The sequence below is a fragment of the Zalophus californianus genome, chromosome 3 (genome assembly GCF_009762305.2).
Source record: "Zalophus californianus isolate mZalCal1 chromosome 3, mZalCal1.pri.v2, whole genome shotgun sequence".
NCBI classification, from domain to species: domain Eukaryota; kingdom Metazoa; phylum Chordata; class Mammalia; order Carnivora; family Otariidae; genus Zalophus; species Zalophus californianus.
This window is the reverse complement of record NC_045597.1, coordinates 61,693,635-61,711,468: the sequence shown is the minus strand read 5'-3', so window position 1 is coordinate 61,711,468 and position 17,834 is coordinate 61,693,635. Positions and strand designations below refer to the sequence as shown.

Below are 17,834 nucleotides of genomic sequence, written 5' to 3'. Positions count from 1 at the left end.
ATTAATAGGGATCTCCTGAAATATGGAATACATACATCTTATAGATTTAAACCATTTTTTTTAATCTTCAGGTACAAAAACTGTGGTATAGACCTTCACCCCACCCACTTTGTCTACCTTTAGACATCTCGTCATCCTTCGTCTTCTCTGTTCTCTCACAGTCTCTCCATCTGTCATTTTTCAGGGCCTTGACATTTTTGAGGAATACCAGTTAGGCATTTTGTAGCATGTCCCTCAGTTTTTCGTCTGGTAGTTTCCTCGTGATGAGACTGAGCTCAAGGGTTTGGGGAAGAATACCATGGAGGTGAGGTGCTCTTCCCATCACCTCTCATCAGAGAGTATGCGATTTCAACATGATTTATTACTGCTGTTGTTAACCTTGGTCACGTGGTTAAGGCAGTGTCTGCCAGGTTCTCCACTGTAAAGTTACCAATTTTCCATTCTTGGGCCCTGGGAAACAGATTTCCTAACTAGAGTGCAGAGTTATGTACTGTTCCTAGTGCCTCTACGCGAGTCACTGGGTCCAGCTCATCCTCAGCTCTACTTCCTGAAGGGGGCTATAATCCATTGCGAAGTCATTTGTTTTATTCCTTCAATTGATCTAGATTTGGCCACTGGGAGTTTTCCAGGCTGCCTCTGTGTTCCTTTGACATGCCCTCATTCTTTTCTGTTTTGAGACTTTCCTTACTTTCTGGTACTACAAGAAGATTGTCCAGGCGCATCTTCCCCAGCCTTCTCTGTCGCAGCTCCAGAGTCAGCCATTTCTCCAGGGAGCCTTGGTTCCTTTCATTGGCTTAGAAACCAGGATCTGGGGGTTGGGTGTGCTTGTTGCTACTGGGCCATCACTGCTTTTAGGCCCTCTTAGCAGACAGAGCGAGGAGATCCATATATGTTTGCTATCCTGTGCACATAACGTACAGCTATTGTCACTCCTGTGCCTCTCCGTCTGTATGTGATTAAGCCGAGGATGAGTTCATACTGATGTCTTGGACTCTGATCTAGTACCACAGGGTTCATTCTAGCCTTCCCCTCCTTGCTTTTCTGTGGCTTCTCTTTCTGACAGTGAAAAACCTGGCTTCAGCCATCCACTCTTCACTTAATTGCTCAACACCAGAATACAGATGTAAAGCAGTTTCCAAATTAATCAACCCATATTCCCGTGAGAAACAAATTTCTCAACTGGAGTACAGAGTTCATGTACTGTTCCTAGTGCTTCTAGCTTTAGAATTCCAGTTGAAACACCATTTCCCAGAGTTACTTAGGTTAGCTCCGCCCCCCCCTTTCTTTACCACTCTCTTGAAGACTTTTCAAGAGTTAAGGTAGGCAGGGATAGCTTTAAGGATAGTTCCAGATACCCAGCTTCCATAAATACTGTATTCTGTACCTCTTAATCATCTCAAACTTTAGCATTGCCCCAGGGAATGCTGGGGCATTCCCCCAAACACAGGGTACTTGGAATTATGTATATAGTTATTGAGAGACCGAATGAGTCTTGAGTGGATGACAGATCCTTTCACACGTCAGTTGGCTTGCAGGTTTTGCTCTTAATAACACTTCAGGATATTTAATGGATGATCAGGAGCCAGTTTTAGTGATATTCTTGACTTAAAATGAGGCAAGAACTGAGGGATACTTTTAACAAAACTTCCAATTCCTGTTTATTTAACTGAATGAGGTTTCCCAGTACTTAAAGCTTGAAAGAAGAGAAAGAGAAAGAGGAGAAAAAGAAAAGCAAGAGAATCATTGTTGGGGCACCTGGGTGGCTCAGATGGTTAAGCGTCTGCCTTCGGCTCAGGTCATGATCCCAGAGTCCTGGGATCAAGTCCCGCATCGGGCTCCCTGCTCCTTGGGAGCCTGCTTCTCCCTCTGCCTCTCTCTCTCTCTCTCTCTCTCTCTCTCTCATGAGTAAATAAATAAAATCTTTAAAAAAAAAAAAAAGAATCATTGTTGAACCTTGTCTATTCCAGCAAAAAGTGAGCATTCATCTAGTGGATACTAAGGGGAGGGAAAAAAAGCCCACTGACATCTTTAAGTGATGAAATTTCCAATACAGTTTTGCTTTTTATGTTTAATGATTATTTATCAATGTGATTAATTTTATTTTTTACCAATTCTGTACCTACTAGTAATGTTAATAATTCAATCGAGAATGAAAGCCTATGATCAGGAAATATAAATTAATTTCCATTTATATGATAGGGTGATCAATAAAACTTTGAAGCAGAAAAACATTACCTATGGGGATAGGAAGGAGTTCAAGGAGAGAAAGGAATGATGTAAACTTTGTGATTCTTAAAAGAAGAGCTTATTTGAAAAGAGAATGGTGGTTGGTTTCAAATTGCTGTGGTTTTTGGATTCCTTTGGATATGTTTTACTTGTGTCAGTATTTATAATTGCTGAAAATTACATCCTTTTCAACTGCTTAGACCTGTAATGGAACGTTTTAGACAGCAGCTTGATGTGCAGTCGCGAATGGTGAACGGGAGGGGCGGGAGGGGAGCCTGTTTGCAGGCCACCGGGCGGCGGCCAGTTTTGTAAGGCCGCCAAGTGTAGACCAAACAGCGTCTGTCCATCTCCTGACAGTATTTGAGACCTTGCACGAAAAATTCTCCCCGTCTCAATTTAGCTCGTTTGGAAAACTGGGTGACCATCTTGCTGGGTTATTGCAAGAAAGGTATGCAAAGCCTCTGGTACGCCGTGTGCGAGAACGAAGAACGGTGTACTTGTGGAGTGATGGGTACAGGAGTCCCGACCTAAGACAGCCGAAGGTGGCGCGGCCGGGTCTCCAAACTCCCTGGCCTTGGACCACTCTTCGAGATGGATTGTGCAGACCGGTCCTCTCGCAGCTAGCGCCCCGCGCCCCGCCCGCTTCCCCCCCGCCCCGCCCGGCTCCGCCCCTGCCGCCCGGAAGCACCGCGGTCCCGGGAACCCAGATTCCCCCCGGGACTCTTCCCGCCTCGCGGAGCAGGCTCAACAGGTATGCTGCGGGCGGGCCGCCCGGGATCCTTACCCCGAGCTGCCCCCGGGGCTCCGGGAGCCGCGGGGAAAGGGACGGAAGCCCCGGCCGGTAGACAGAGGCTGCAGGGGAACTGGCCGAAGTCCCGCGCGGCGTCGGTCTCCGTGGCGACGCGCGGCACGCCGAGCTCCGGCCAGCGCGCAAGCTTGCAGCCCAGCCGGCGGCCGCCCCCCGGAGCGCCCCTACGGGAGAAGGCTAGTCCCGAGAGCTGGGGGCTTCCCCCCGCTGGTGCCGCGGGGGCGGGAGGGTCGCCGTCCCTCAGTTCCCGGGCTGGAGTCCTCGAGTTCCAGTTGCGCAGCCTCCTCCCTCAAAAACCCCGTCCTCGGGTGTCCCCGGCCTCCTCTGGCAGCGGAGCTGCCTCCCAGCCCCATGCCACCCAGTTGTCCCCTTTCCTACCCTGACGCAAATGATCGAAAACCTGACCTGCCTGCTCGCGCAAGTTTTTTAAAAGTGGGCATGGTGCCCTAATTGTATAAAAAGGAAATGCAAGGAAACGGTTTATGAGAGTTTGCATTGCAGTCTGCAAATGCTTGGTACGACCACAGTCGAAGAAGTAGTGAAGTTGCCTAGTGCCCGCGCCTCGGCAGGGAGGCACCTGACCTTGACGGCCGCGCCCACTGTTAGTCTCGGCTACCGACCCAGAGCAGCTCAGCCAGCGGGGGCGTGATTTTCCAAACCCGTGCACGATTCTTGGTAATATTCCAAACACAACAAAGTACAATCCAGCCTTGATTTACACGCAGTTGCGTTCCTCGAAAATTCGATGTTCAGTAAAACTGTGCAAAAAATATTCTGTATTTACGTGTAAAATGGAGTTTGGTTCTAGCAGCAGATCGTTATAAATGGACTTTTCCACGCACATGAATGCGTGTGAGGACTTGCTAAGGTTGTAGGGCTGCGGGATCGTCCTTTATCTTCAGGACGGCCCTTCTCATCGCAGGACATTAGTATCCCATTCATTCATCAAATGAATGGAGGAAAACAAAGTCCTTTTGCTAGTCCAACGATTTTGGAGAGTGATTAAGTATATTTCATAGTGCTTCGCCATCTCTGCGGGGAACAGAAAAACCTCCACAAATTCCCAAAATGTCCCCTAGGGGGCAGCACGTCCCTGTTGAGAAGGGCTGAACTGTAAAACTGCACCCGCATTAAGGACATTTCCAGCGTTACCGAGGAGCCAAGACCGGGGTGTTGTATCTTAGATTCTCAGAACAATCTTGCAAAACCAGGGATTGTTATTTCCATTTTAGAAATTAGGAAAGTGAGGTTTTGAGGGATTAAGTGACTTCCCCAGGATCACAACACTACAGTGTATCAAAGCTGAGTCCGAGCTCAGATTCCACCAAGAACCGTTTCACTTTGGTTGTCCCCTGTGGCCCCAAGGAAAGTTATTTGACTGTCTTGGTGAGGTTGGTAGGAGGTTTTAGCAAAAGGAGTTCCTTTACATTGTAGTGATCAGTTGTGTGACTTTGTTCACGTTTATGAAAAGTGTGTGATAAAATTTCAGTGCTCTGATTTCAGGAACCACCACGCATTGACACCATGGACAATTACGATGTGATCAAGGCCATTGGGGAAGGTGCCTTCGGGAAAGCATTCTTGGCTAAAGGGAAATCAGATAGCAAGCACTGTGTTATAAAAGAGATCGATTTTGCGAAGGTAAAGTGAAGAAGTTCACATTCCTGTTCATTTTCAGTAATATATTCAGCTGGCTTTTAATTCAGTATGAAAAAGAAACTCATTTTTTGGCTTGTCTGTTTTTATGATATGAGCCTCAGTTGACTAGGGGCGCCTGGGTGGCTCAATTGATTAAGCGTCTGCCTTCGGCTCATGTCATGATCCCAGGGTCCTGGAATCGAGCCCCGCATCAGGCTCCCAGCTCAGCCGGAAGCCTGCTTCTCCCTCTCCCTCTGCGCCCCCACCCCGGCCTGTGCTCTGTCCCTATCTTGCTCACTCTCTCTCTCAAATAAATAATATCTTAAAAAAAAAAAAGCCTCAGTTGACCTTGGTTTGCTCACACTCCTAAGTCTGTTGTCCAAAGAGCAACCAATATTTTACTAGAAAAAAGAAAAGGAAAGGAAAGGACAAAAAGAAGGAAGAAAAGAGTAATAAGATTATATCACTGGTTCCTGTGGCAGTCTTCAGGGTGGCCTGCAAGGCCTGTGAGGTTTCCCCTCCTCCATTGCTCAACTTTTCTATCTTGCCATGGGCTGGTGCTCTTCTTCTGACTGCCTCTCCTTCATCAGGTCCCCTCCACAAAGAGGCCTTCCCCAAATCATCCCTGTCCCACCCTCAATCACTCCTTATTACACTGCCCTGGCTTCTTTTCTGAATAGCATTTATAATGATCTGGAATTACTCTGCTCACTTTTTTCTTCATGTGCTTATTGTCTGTCTTCTTCAGCATGAAGGACAGTGCTTGGCACATGATAGGCGCTCCAAACATTTACTGAATGCATCAAATGAATGGAGGAAAACAAAGTCCTTTTGCTAGTCCAACGATTTTGGAGAGTGATTAAGTATATTTCATTGAAAAGGAATCATTTCTGAATTCTTCTCGGTCAAGTGTTTGTGTCACCCCCCCTCTAGTGATAATATATTGGGACAACCATCTCCATCGCATGCTAGAATTAATTTTAAGGCAAGTCTTGTTGGTTGTCCTCTGGAGGATTTATAAATGAGAGTAGCAGAAAACGTGCCATACAAAACGTGTGCAAGTGGGGCACCTGGCTGGCTCAGTCGCTTAGTTGGTAGAGCATGTGACTGTTGATCTCAGGATTATAAGTTTGAGCCCCACATTGAGTGTAGAGATTACTTAAAAATAAAAATCTTGAAAAAAAATCTCTTTAGTTAAAAAAAAAAACAGAAACACCCCAAAATGTGTGCAAAAATGGACTTGACAAGTTGCACGGTGTGAGTGTACTTAATGCCCCCGAACTGTACATTTAAAGACGGTTAAAATGGTATATATTTTATGTTCTATATATTTTACCACAATTTTTTAAAGTTGCAGAGGAAAACAGAGGGACTGCCCAAACTTACATTAAAGCTCAGGTGTCGATGGTTAGCTTCAGGGAGAATGCTTTATTTACCAGTATAGGTCCCTCTTCATGGCTCCATGGCATACTTCTGCGAGTATCTTATTCTAGGGGCCTGTCAGAGCTTCCTTCCACGACAGTATTCTGCTCGCTCTCCTTTATTCCAAGGAAATACCTAGAGATGTACAGTCAGAAAGCAACTTAAATGTCCAACAGTAGGGGATTGGTTACTTAATTTATAAAAAATGAAGCGGCTCTTAGAAATCATGTTGCAGGTGAAGTAGTGACATGAGAAATGTCACGGCTTCTGCTAATTGAGAAAACAGTATGTGTAGAACGAGGCACTCTTTGTAAAAATATGCATTCTCTCTCTAGGGGTATATAGATACCCATGCATATATATTCACATACATACAGGGAAGATGTACTAGATTGTTCTTATGTAGGTGGAATGTAGGATTGTGAATCATTTTTGCCCTGTACTTTTATATTCTTTCACTCTTCAGATTAGTTTTCACACTCTCTCTGGTTTGTTTTCCCAAATTCCATTTCTAACTTCCCCTCCACATACGCGTCCTTTGCAGCCCAGCAGCCTCTGTGCTTGCCCGTGCGGCTCTTTCTTTCAAGAAGGTCTTTGCCTGCCCAGCTCTAAGCATCAAGATCCCACTTGCTTCTGGCTGAGCTCCCGGAGACCTTCCAGGACCTTCCCACTCGAAGCACTCTCTCTCTCTCTCTGTAAACTCGATAGCTTTTTATCCGTCCTGCTGCTATGGTACTGATTGCCTTCTACCTTGATGTGCTTTGGCTGGGTTTTTTTTGTGTGTGTATGTGCCTTCTCTCCCTTATTAAACTGTGTGTTCTATGCACGCAGAGTGCATACCTTATTCGTCTTGGTATTCCACACAGCACCTAATAATGCTTTGCACCAATAGGTATTCAGTACATTTTTATTGGATAAATAATTCAAAGGCTAGATACTTTCAGGCCTTCTAGCTCTGTTGTTAAGCTGGTACATACTTAGGAATTATAACACCATATTAATTCTAAGGAAAGAAGAAACTATTTGGGAGGTGAATCTTCTATAAGAATATGTATTAATTCATTTCATAGCATCTCTCCCATTCTTAGTATAGATAATAAAAAGACAACCATATTTTTCTAATACAGCACTGATTTTTTTCATCCTTTTTCTCATGAACCACCCTGGACTCCAGGCCATCACTAAGGAGAATGTCATGTTAGGCCTTGTTCATCTTGCTTTCCCGTATCTCTTTATGTTATTAAATTTGCCTAGCAACGCTTGTGTCCCAGTGTTAATATGTATTGCTTCTTTCTTCCTTTCTACCCTAACGTAGTTTTTCATTACTTATCTAGAAAAATCTACATTTCCTCACATCTCCAATGCCTCTCCATGCCGTAAACTCTAAACACCAGAACTTGAATGGCTTATTTTCTTACAGGTAACAAAAAGCTACTATTTTCTCTCTCATCATCCTGCTATTATCAAGCATATTCTTTTGATTCTTTTCTTTTTTTTTTTTTTAAGTAAGCTCTACCCCCAAATGTGGGGCTTGAACTCCCAACCCTGAGATTAAGAGTTGAGTGCTCTAGCGATGCAGCCAGCCAGCCAGCCGCCCCTATTCTTTTGATTCTTGCCTCCAAAAATATGTTGTGTATTTTCTTGATTATAAAATAAAAGTGTTCATTATAGGAATTTTTGAAAAGAACTGAAGGGGAAAATAAGACCATTTAGAGGAAAATAAAAATCACTCATAACCTCTTTCTTTTAACATTATGGTGAATTTTTCTCCAGGCTATTTTTAATGCATAAATACTGGAATGATTGGTGCCACGGTAGGTATACTCTTCTATAGTAGCTTTTTGTATTTAGCAATGTGTCATGAATATTTTCTCAAGTCACTCAATGTTTTCATATAATAAAATGTTCTCTGGGGTGCCTGGCTGGCTCAGTTGGAAGCGCATGTGACTCTTGATCTTGGGGTCATCAGTTCAAGCCCCACATTGGGTGTAGAGATTACTAAAAAAAATAATAATAATAATAAGTAAATAAACTTAAAAAAATGTTCTCATATAATAATATTAAATGTTCCCAATAATAAAGATAATGCTTACCATTTACCGGGTGCCTATTAAACCTGCTGCCATCCTATGTGCTTTACATACATCAACTTATTTAATCCTTGCAACAGTTCTGAAGATAGATCTCATGGCTTCACAGGTAAAAGAGCTGAGGCTCGAAGATGGTAAGTGATTTGCTCAACGATGCCCAGTAGCCAACAGATCCTTCTCACTCTTCCTCTGCTCCTTCTGCTATGACACATTGCCTCCCTTGATTTTTGATGACTGCATAATATGACATCAGGTTAAAAACACCATGATTTAATTCTTTTTGTATTTTCAGACATTTATGTTTGATTTTTTAGGTATGATTAAATACCATGTAATATGGAGAATATAAGTGATTTTTTTATTTTTTCAAGATTTTATTTATTTATTTGACAGAGAGAGACACAGCAAGAGAGGGAGCACAAGCAGGGGGAGGGGGAGAGGGAGAGGGAGAAGCAGGCTTCCCGCCGAGCAGGGAGCCCGATGTGGGGCTCGATCCCAGGACCGCGGGATCATGACCTGAGCCTAAGGCAGATGCTTAACGACTGAGCTACCCAGGCGCCCCGTAAGTCATTTTTTTTAAAGATTTTATTTATTTATTTGAGAGAGACAGAGAGAGCAGGAGGGAGAGGGAGAGAAAATCTGAAGCGGACTCTACGCTGAGTGCAGAGCCTGACGCAGGGCTCAATCCCATAACCACAAGATCATGACCAGAGCCGAAACCAGGAGTCCAACGCTTAACTGAGAGAGACATCCAGGCGCCCCCTAAGTCATTTTCATTAAACAAGCTATATACACATGTTTACCTATGTGTGCATTAAATAAAAACATTTAGCAATTAACAGCAATTACTCCTAAGGAAGAGGAATTCATGGAATGGGTGGGGAGGACAAGGGGAAGTTTCGCTATCATCTTGTTCACTTCTGTCTGGCTTCAAATATTTTTTAAGATCACAAGTGTGTATTATGACAGGAACTAAAAAACTAATAATAAAACACGGTGATGAAGGTTTTTATATGAGAATGCTCGGGCACATTTCTGATTATTTTCTTTGGATAAATTTCTAGAAGAAATAACAAGCCAAAAACAGGAGCATTTTTAAAGTTTGTTAGTACATGTCATAAAATTGCCTTCCCCCCAAAATTTATATACCTACAGCAGAAGTATATGAGTGCCGGTTTGCTGATCTTTGGATAACCCTAGGTATTAACATTCTTCTTGTCTTTGCCTATGTCATAGATGAAACATTATATCAAATTTTGTTTTAGTCTTTGTTCTATAGATTATTAAGTGAGGTTGGATTTTTTTTTCTGTTTATCAGTCATTTTTATTTCTTTTCTTTTTTGGGAGTTGCCCATTCGTGTATTTTGCCATATTTCTATTGGCAGATTTACCTTTTTTTTTCTTGTTAATTTGCCAGAACTCCTTATATATTATAAATACAGAAGTATTTGTCACATTTATTGCCAGTATTTTTACCTAACTATAAAAATACAGTCACCTACCTACATTTGCCTTTTGGTTTTGTGTATGACATTCTTTTGAAAAACAGTAGTTAAAATTAAAGAAGTTGAGTAGCCAAGTCTGTCAATCTGGTAGGAGTAATTCAGTTACTTGTGTTTTGAAACTCACATGTAGCAGCTGTTTTTAAATTTAAATTGGGGTGGAAGAGACAGAAGCTGAGATTTAAATGATTTATGGAAGGATTCGTAGGTAGGAGGCGGTAAAGCCGGGCTTGAGAACGTTAATGTTTAAAAAATGCTTAACTCTCAGTGAGGATGAGAAATTTGGGAACTCACACGTTGTGTGTGGGCCAGTGTTGAAGAACATTACAGAGGGAGCAGTGGAGAGGAACAGGTGACCTGCAGGGGCCGGAAAGGTGGGGCAGCCAGGCCAGGGGTCAGGGTGCAGATGGCCAGTCAAGCAACAGCGAAGTGTCAAGAACAAGGAAGAAGAGGTAGGAGTGAAGTGTGGCCACTGCCATGGCACCAAAACGATTGAAAAATACCACCAATAGATGATCCATCGAATAATAAGAAAATGCATCAAATCTAAAATGAAGTCACAAGAGACCATTTTTATTTGAAAATGAAAAATGTAGTAATCTCACTACAGAATTTACCGTTCTGATTGATGTGATGTATGACTTTTTTTTTTTTCATTTCATTTGTTAATTCTCAGCAGTGATTGCTGCAGGAACATGGCATTTTTATAAAGAATTTCTGTGCTGCCGAGAGATAAATATTAAAATAAGTTTCCTCCAGATGCCTAAGTAATTAACACAGTGCCACCAATGCAACTGAACCTTTACTACAGCAGACCTGCACCAGAAATATTTATTTTCTTGTTTACGATTGTCACTGACAAACCATTGGTTCGATATAGGTCACGCTGCTAACTCTATGAATGTCATCTCCTGCCATTGAAAGATCAGTTTCAGAAGTGTCATTAGAAGCCAGTGAAATCCTGGAGAATTTTAGATGATAGTGAGCAGAAAGCATGTTCTTGAAAACAAGTTATCTTTACAGACTACTCTGTCTCTTAATGTAATTTAGATGCCCATCCAAGAAAAAGAAGCTTCAAAGAAAGAGGTAATTCTTCTGGCCCAGATGAAGCATCCCAACATTGTAACATTCTTCAGTTCGTTTCAAGGTTTGACTTTCTAATATTCCTCAAGGGCTTTAATAATAAAGTGTAGGCACGTAGACATCTATAAAAGATATATTCCTGAGAACTGTGCACAAATTCATTTTTTGTAAATGGACTTGTTTTCCCATTTACTTAAATTGTAATTTGAGACACTGTCTTTATTTCTTCTCTAGTAAAGTTTTTGTAGACAACTTTCTTAAGTTTGATTAAGTTTTCCCTCCTCTCCTTAATTCTTGCTGCATCAGTAGTTAATGGCTGGTATATTAATCTTGCTACAGTAAGAACTCCTAAATTGTGGCCTCCAGTAATCCACATCTATTTCTCACATTACACGTTGGCTGTGAGTGGGTGGGGTCTTAAGTCTGGGGTCCAGGTGTTGGAGCAGCCCAGATAAGGAGCATGCTCTTCTCCTGAGCAAGAGCAAGGGACAAGACACAGAGCCTGCCACACGATCACTCTCGGAGCCCTGCTAGGATGTGGCCGGTTTCTCACTTTCCTTCTGAGCTCCCGTTCCTGTCGGCAAAGCAGTCACACAGTCAACCCTGATAACATGGTGACAGGGAGGGTATACTCTGCCTTTGAGAGTTCTTGCATGTGCTGGGGCAACAGAGGGGCCGTGCAATCCTGTTACAGAGAGGCAGCAAACAGCCACACACCATGGGCAAGCAAACAGCCACACTAGAGGGGAGAAACCTTAAGGAAGCGGTTCCCTTCCTGTGTATGCCCGAATACAACATCTCTTCTGCCTTCATCTACCACCTGGCTCCAAGGTAAAAATAGAAAACAAAACATGAAAGGAGCATTGGTGAGAGACCATTCATTCACTTAACAAACTGTTACTGAGCGCTCACTATATGCCAGGCCTTATTCTAGGCGCCAGGAATAGAACAGTGAGCAAAACAGGCAAAAGTTCCTATCCTCATGGAGCTTACATTCTAGGCGGGGAGAGACAGACAATAAACACGTCTACTGTATGTCAGGTGCCTATCAGGCTGTGACACGGGTGTGTCTGCCCACATGGAGCATCCCCATCCCAGCCCCCAGCACTGGACAGGGTGCTTGAATTCACAGGTGGAAAGTAGTTAATGGAGCAAGAATGTTACCTAGATGTCTTTCAGCGCCCTCAGGGGTGTACAAATCAGGAAATAAATACACATAGCCACTATTTTTTGAGCTTTTACACTGTGTAGGGCACTCAGGTTCTTACAAACTAAAATGACTGCATTCAGAGCAGTTCTCTGTATGGCCCCCTTCAACTGCTCGGTATTTTAAAGGAGTTCTCAGGGCTCTTGTGTGGTCTTCCTAGAACTGGAGCAGTACATGTGAGCAGGGAGTTGAGTTGTTTTGAACAACTTCTAAGGGGCAGCCACTGAATAAAGTGCCCTCCGTTCCTATTCTTTGATTCCTAACAAAGCCAGAAGACGATCTTTCTTTTCCTCATTCTTTGGGTTATTACTGTGACTCCCTCTGTCTGGCTAACACTTGCTCATGCTCAGGCCTTCTCGAGATCACAGTTCCAGTCATGGCGCCCTTTACTGACCGTGCATAGCCCCTCTGCCCTTGTGTGTGTGTGTCTGTTTACATATGCAAGTCTGAATTGGTTTAAGATAGTCCTGTTAAGATAGCAAACCTAATGAATTCTTTTGTCACCACTTGATCTTCAGCATCCAGCACAGAGTAGGTGCTTAATACACATTGGCTGAGTGAGTACGTGGACTAGACCACTTTCACAGAGTAGAATATGTCTTCGTGCAAAATAGACATTTGAGGACCATTGACACTGGTGCTGTTATAAAATTAGAGGTCATTTGGACAATATAAATGACCTCCACCAAGTCTGTTTGTATTATAAGCTTAAACTTTCTTAGAACAGCTTTATTTTTTGTTTTTGGAGTAGATTGCCCCTGTGTTTAGGAAAGCTAGAGCTATGGGGATGCCTCCAGGTTTGCCTGGCAGGTTTCTGGGACTTGAAACTTGGAGCTTATCAAGATAAAGCCTTTGTTTACCCTCAACAGCTTGTCTTTGAACAGTAGAACCGTGGCTCTAGTTCAGTAAATGTTTGTCTATAGAAAGCATGAACTTTTTATAAGTTTGAAGCAATGTAGGAACAACAAGGGAGTGTAGTGAGATTTTCCTAAAGCTAGATTAATTCCACTTAAATTCTTTCAGTAAATATTTATCAAGTACCTCTTACATGCTAGGTGTGTTCTGGGTTTCATCAGTGAACACAGTAGGCCAGAATCCCTCCCTGCACTGTTGTCTGTTGCAGTGTAACAAACGACCACAAATTCAGTGGCTTGAACCAACACCCATTTATCTTCTCCTGACCCCATTAGATCACAAGTCTGGGTGTGGCTTAGGGCATTCTCTGCTCAGGGTCCCACAGCTGGGTCTGCTCTCTCCTCGGAGGCTCAGAGTGCTCTGCGGTGCTTACTCATGTTTTTGGCAGAATTCATCTACTACGATCATAGGACTGAGGTGTCTGCTTTCTTGCTGGCTGTTCACTGGGGGTGATTATGGGCTTCTGGAAGCCAACTGCCCTTCCCTGCCATGTGGCCCCTTCCGTAAGTCTTCTCCCACTTGCAATCTCTCACTTCCTCTGTCTCTGACCTCTAGACCTAGATCTGGATGGCTCCTGTGATTAGGTCAAGCCCCCCCCCCCCCCCCCGCCCCGCCGGTTAAAATCTCTTTTTCTATTAACTCCATCAACTGACTTCAGTGATATCAGCAAAATCCCCTCTGCTGTATGCATGACATCGTCATGGGAGTGACAGCGTTCTCATATTTACAGGTTCCACCTGCACTCCAGGGGCGGGAGCCCACGGGGTGTGTGCACAGGGGGCCTCTTAGAAGTCTGCCTGCTACAGACTACGGAGTCTGCAGGCTAAGGGGAAAGGGTGGGGAGAGACAGACAATAAATGTAAACATAACTAATAAGCACATTGTATAGTATGTTAGGAGGTGATTAATGCTGTGGCAACATAAAATAGGGTGAGGCAGGAGTGCGGAAACAATTTAAGACAGGGCGGTCATTTGAGCAAAGACTTGAAGAGCCACGCTCAACTCTCCAGAAGAGCTTTCTCGGCTAGGGGAGCAGCCACAGCAATGGCATGAAGGCAAAAGCAGGCCTGGTGGGTTAAAGGACCGGCCAGGAGGCTCTTGGGAAAGGCAATCTGCTATGGGCCCTGAGCATCTCTGCATATTTCTGCTGAACATGCCAGGAGGGCTTTGCCCTGACCGCTGTCTACCCAGGCTGTATCTCCTGACTGTGTTTGTAGTGAGCGACGCCGAAGGACGAGACGTCTCCCCCAAGGCAGAGCTGGCCTATGTACTGCTCACTAGAAAGCAGCAGCTTCCTCAGGCTCAGTGTTCCTCTCCTGTTACGTCGCCCACGGCAGGTGCGCATGTCCTCCGTGGAACGAGTGCTAACGTGAAGCTCTGACACCTGCTTTTGCCAAGAGGACTAAAGTCCTTTGCCACTGGCCCAGGAGTTGCATGTCCCAGCATCCATGAAAAAGTCAGAGGCTTGTAAGTAGGGTAGAACCTCACTCCTGGCACGGAGCCCTCTGTGGAACGTCTGTGTGAGCTGAGTGCAATGGGCAAGGGAGAAGAGCAGGAGATACTTTTGTTCTTGATGTTGATTCTGTGTCCCTCCTTGATTTGGGGTGCTAAAATGCTTTTATTTTATGGAATGATGGTGGTAGTGGATGATATTTCATCAAATCTAGAGGCCATTGGTTTTAAGATGCACCATTATGTGCTACTTCCAAGGACCAATACTGCCAATTTGACTATAACCCAGTGCTCTTCCTTATCCCAATTTTTATTTTCTATGTATTAAAAGAGCTTTTTAAGACGTATTTACTTTCTATTACTCTTGTGCATACATAAAAAGGAAACTGCAAGCAAATTAAATTGGTTAAGGGGTTCTAAAAACCATGCAGGCAGTAATAACATCAAGACTGCTGGGCCCACAGCAACCGATTGGAAGATGCCAATGTTTGTGAGAAGTTTTTTTAAGAAGTGCAGTTGAGAATGAATTGATTACAGTAATTGTTTTTTACACGTTGGAATTTGACAATAGAAAGGTTGCTTAATGTTAGTTCCTACCGTGAGTGCCCCTCAATAGTTTGGAAAGGTCAATGACCCGTGAGCTTTACAGTTCCAGAAGTTGCTGCCCTACAGTGTGTCTTGCACTTCCGTTCTAGAGCATCCTTTTCCTCCTTTCTGCATTTCCAAATATTATACATGCTCTCAGACTAAACACAGATCTGTCCCTTAACGGAAAGGGACCTCTCTCACCTCTGCTCTGAGAATCTCCAAACTCTTACTCATGTGGCACATAATACACTGTATTATAACGCTAGTGTATAGCCTTTGTTTCCATCAATGAGATTGGAGGCCATGAGGACAAGAATTGTTTCTTATACCTCTCCCCCCCACCACAGTGCTTTACTTTTCTTAAACAGATGGAAAATTCGATAACATAAATGATCTTTCCAGACAGTTTTAACCCCATTAAATATGGAATTAACAGTGGCTAGTGGGGGGGGGGTGCATATTTAGAACCAAATGCTGCATAACTGACCCAAATAGTTTTTTCTAGATGGCTCAGCCATGATTAATCCTGAAGCAGCCAATTAACTTCTTTCATGGAAAGCCAGTGTAAGGCTGAGTGAGTTGGAGGTTGGTGGCAGGGAAGTAAAATGGAACCATTTCTCCTTAGTTTTCCTGATTTCGCCTGTCCTGTGGTTTTGCCACTGCCATTCCTTCATCGCCGAAGTGACCCTCTCAAGGACTGCGCTATGAGAAATAGCAGTTCTCCTAAAACTCATACATTCCTGAAGATAATTGACCCCCTAGATAATTAGGGCGTGTCCGGAAACACCTTCTTCAAACCTTCCTGGACTCGCCAAGTCTGCCCTTCACTGTCTCACATCCTCATTGCCTTCCAAGGCACAGACTACCACAGTCGCTCTTCTACGTGTGCTGACCGACTCCCCAACTAAACGGTCGCCTCCTCGTGCAGGGGGCCATTGGTCTGAAGATGCACCATTATGTGCTAATTCCAAGGAACAAATATAGAGCAAATATCAATATCAATATATTTGCTCTATATTCCCAGCACCTCATTCCTTGGCATGTCCTCAATAATGGTCTGTTGATGAATGAATGGATCTGTCCCCTTTAAGGAGGTGGGAATTGAAGTGTTGTGTCAGAGGATCCCTGAGTTTGTGACTTAGAGGCAACTGAGGGCAGACGCTATCAGGATGCTCACAGACACTCGGTAGCTGGTTTAGGCTCCTTGAAAGAGGGAGGGAGCAAATGATAGCTATTTGGCAAGAGATGCTGAAATTTAGTGGATGCTCCGTAACTACTGGGCAAAACACGGGGAAGATTAATACTTGCTTTAAAGCCTGATTTTTGTGCCTTTTTTGTGTGTGTGCTCCTTAGATTTTTTTTTTAGTTTTTAATTTTTTTTTAAATTTTATTATGTTATGTTAATCACCACTTAACCACCCTTTAAGAAGCCCCTTCCATGTGGCAGCTACCGTGCCAGGTGCGGTGAAGACAAAAGAACAAAGTGTGGGCTCTGTCTGCAGGGAACCCACAAAGGAGTGAGAGAAACGAACACCTGAGTAGGAGCCCTTCCTAGCAGGAGCCCCCTTGGTGGTTGGCTGGTTCCGGGAAAGAGCTGGTTAAGCAGGAAATCATACACACATATTTTTTTGTCTATAAATGCACAATCATTTGCCAAACTTTTGATATAAGACCAAGGCCTCATCTTTGATGATGAGCGTGTTGAATAGAATTCTGAATATTCCTTCCTATGTAGGCTACTCCCCTCATTTCTGGTTTCCAATTTCTTTTCTTTAGAATGGAGTCAGAATTTATAGATAGTCTGGGTGCACAGTCTTTTTAAAGCTTTCTCAGTTATTTTCCACTTATCTTATCCAACATTTAGGTCAAAGACCCCCCCTTTTATTATTATTATTTTTTTAAAGCTACTCCCTTTTACTGAGTTCTCCACAGTAGTCAACATAGGTTTTGTAGAAATAATCATCTCTCTCTTTTCCATCAGTTCATGCAATAATGACAGTAACAAGTAAATTGGCCTAAACAGATTTGGGGGTGAACACAGTGAACTTGGTGAGAATTCGTGGGAGCAGAGGTACCTGAGCATGCTAGAGAGTCTAGTATGGTAACTACCAGGGTGACCCTGAGTGGGCAGCAGTAATGGTAATGACTCTAGAAAGTAGGTCAGGCCGAGGTTAGTTTAGAAGAGTGTCTATTGTGCTCAGCAACATAGCTGAGTAAGTGCCGTATAAATAAAAGTTTACACCCAAGGTCAAAGGTCCATTAATTCTTCCTGGGGTTTTGGTTAAGATTCATGGCTGCTATTTTACAGCAGATTTCTCATCTCTGGCAGGAATGTGTTAATAATCATTGTTAACATTTACAGAACTCTCATTATATGCAGACATTGTTCTGAGCATCTGACATGGATTAACCCATTTAATCTTCGCAACAGTCCTTAGAGGAGTTTCTATATTTTTACCTCCACCTTACAGATGAGATAATGAGGCACAGAGAAGTTTAAATAACTTGCCCTGAGTCACGGAGCTAAGAATGGTCAGTGGCGAAGTGGGCTGAGAATCCAGTCCATCATGATTCTGTAGCCAACCTTTTTAACTGTTGTATACTGCATTTTTCTGTATATTCTTCACCTTTGAGAACATGAAAGGTAATGATGCCTTTTCTTATAGAGAACAACAGGTTGTTTATTGTGATGGAGTACTGTGACGGAGGAGATCTCATGAGAAGGATCCATAGACAACAGGGAGTGTTATTTAGCGAAGATCAGGTAAAAACACCTCCAATTTGCCTTTTAATTTATATTAGGGGGAATTAAATTTATAATGCCATAAGTAGTAGGCCATGTTTATATACAGCATGATTTCTGGCAAAGAAATTCACACCATAAAACAGTGGATAAATATTCT

At 43.3% G+C, this 17,834-nt stretch overlaps 1 protein-coding gene across 10 annotated transcripts in view; it reads left to right on the top strand.

Annotated features, from left to right (window-relative positions):
• The first annotated feature begins 2,882 nt into the window (after positions 1–2,882).
• NEK5 (NIMA related kinase 5) overlaps positions 2,883–17,834 on the top strand; it is a 57,458-nt gene continuing 42,506 nt past the window's right edge. For 5 of the 10 annotated variants that reach the window (XM_027590478.2, XM_027590473.2, XM_027590474.2 and 2 more), the window contains exons 1-4: positions 2,917–2,977; positions 4,538–4,675; positions 10,737–10,833; positions 17,598–17,695. In XM_027590478.2, the coding sequence (XP_027446279.2) occupies positions 4,559–4,675; positions 10,737–10,833; positions 17,598–17,695 (312 nt within the window). In that variant the 5' untranslated portion in view covers positions 2,917–2,977; positions 4,538–4,558. Of the gene's footprint in view, positions 2,978–3,535; positions 3,710–4,536; positions 4,676–7,456; positions 7,515–10,736; positions 10,834–17,402; positions 17,464–17,597; positions 17,696–17,834 lie in introns of those variants that run through there. The other 5 variants (XM_027590481.2, XM_027590479.2, XM_027590472.2 and 2 more) reach the window with 4 other exon arrangements.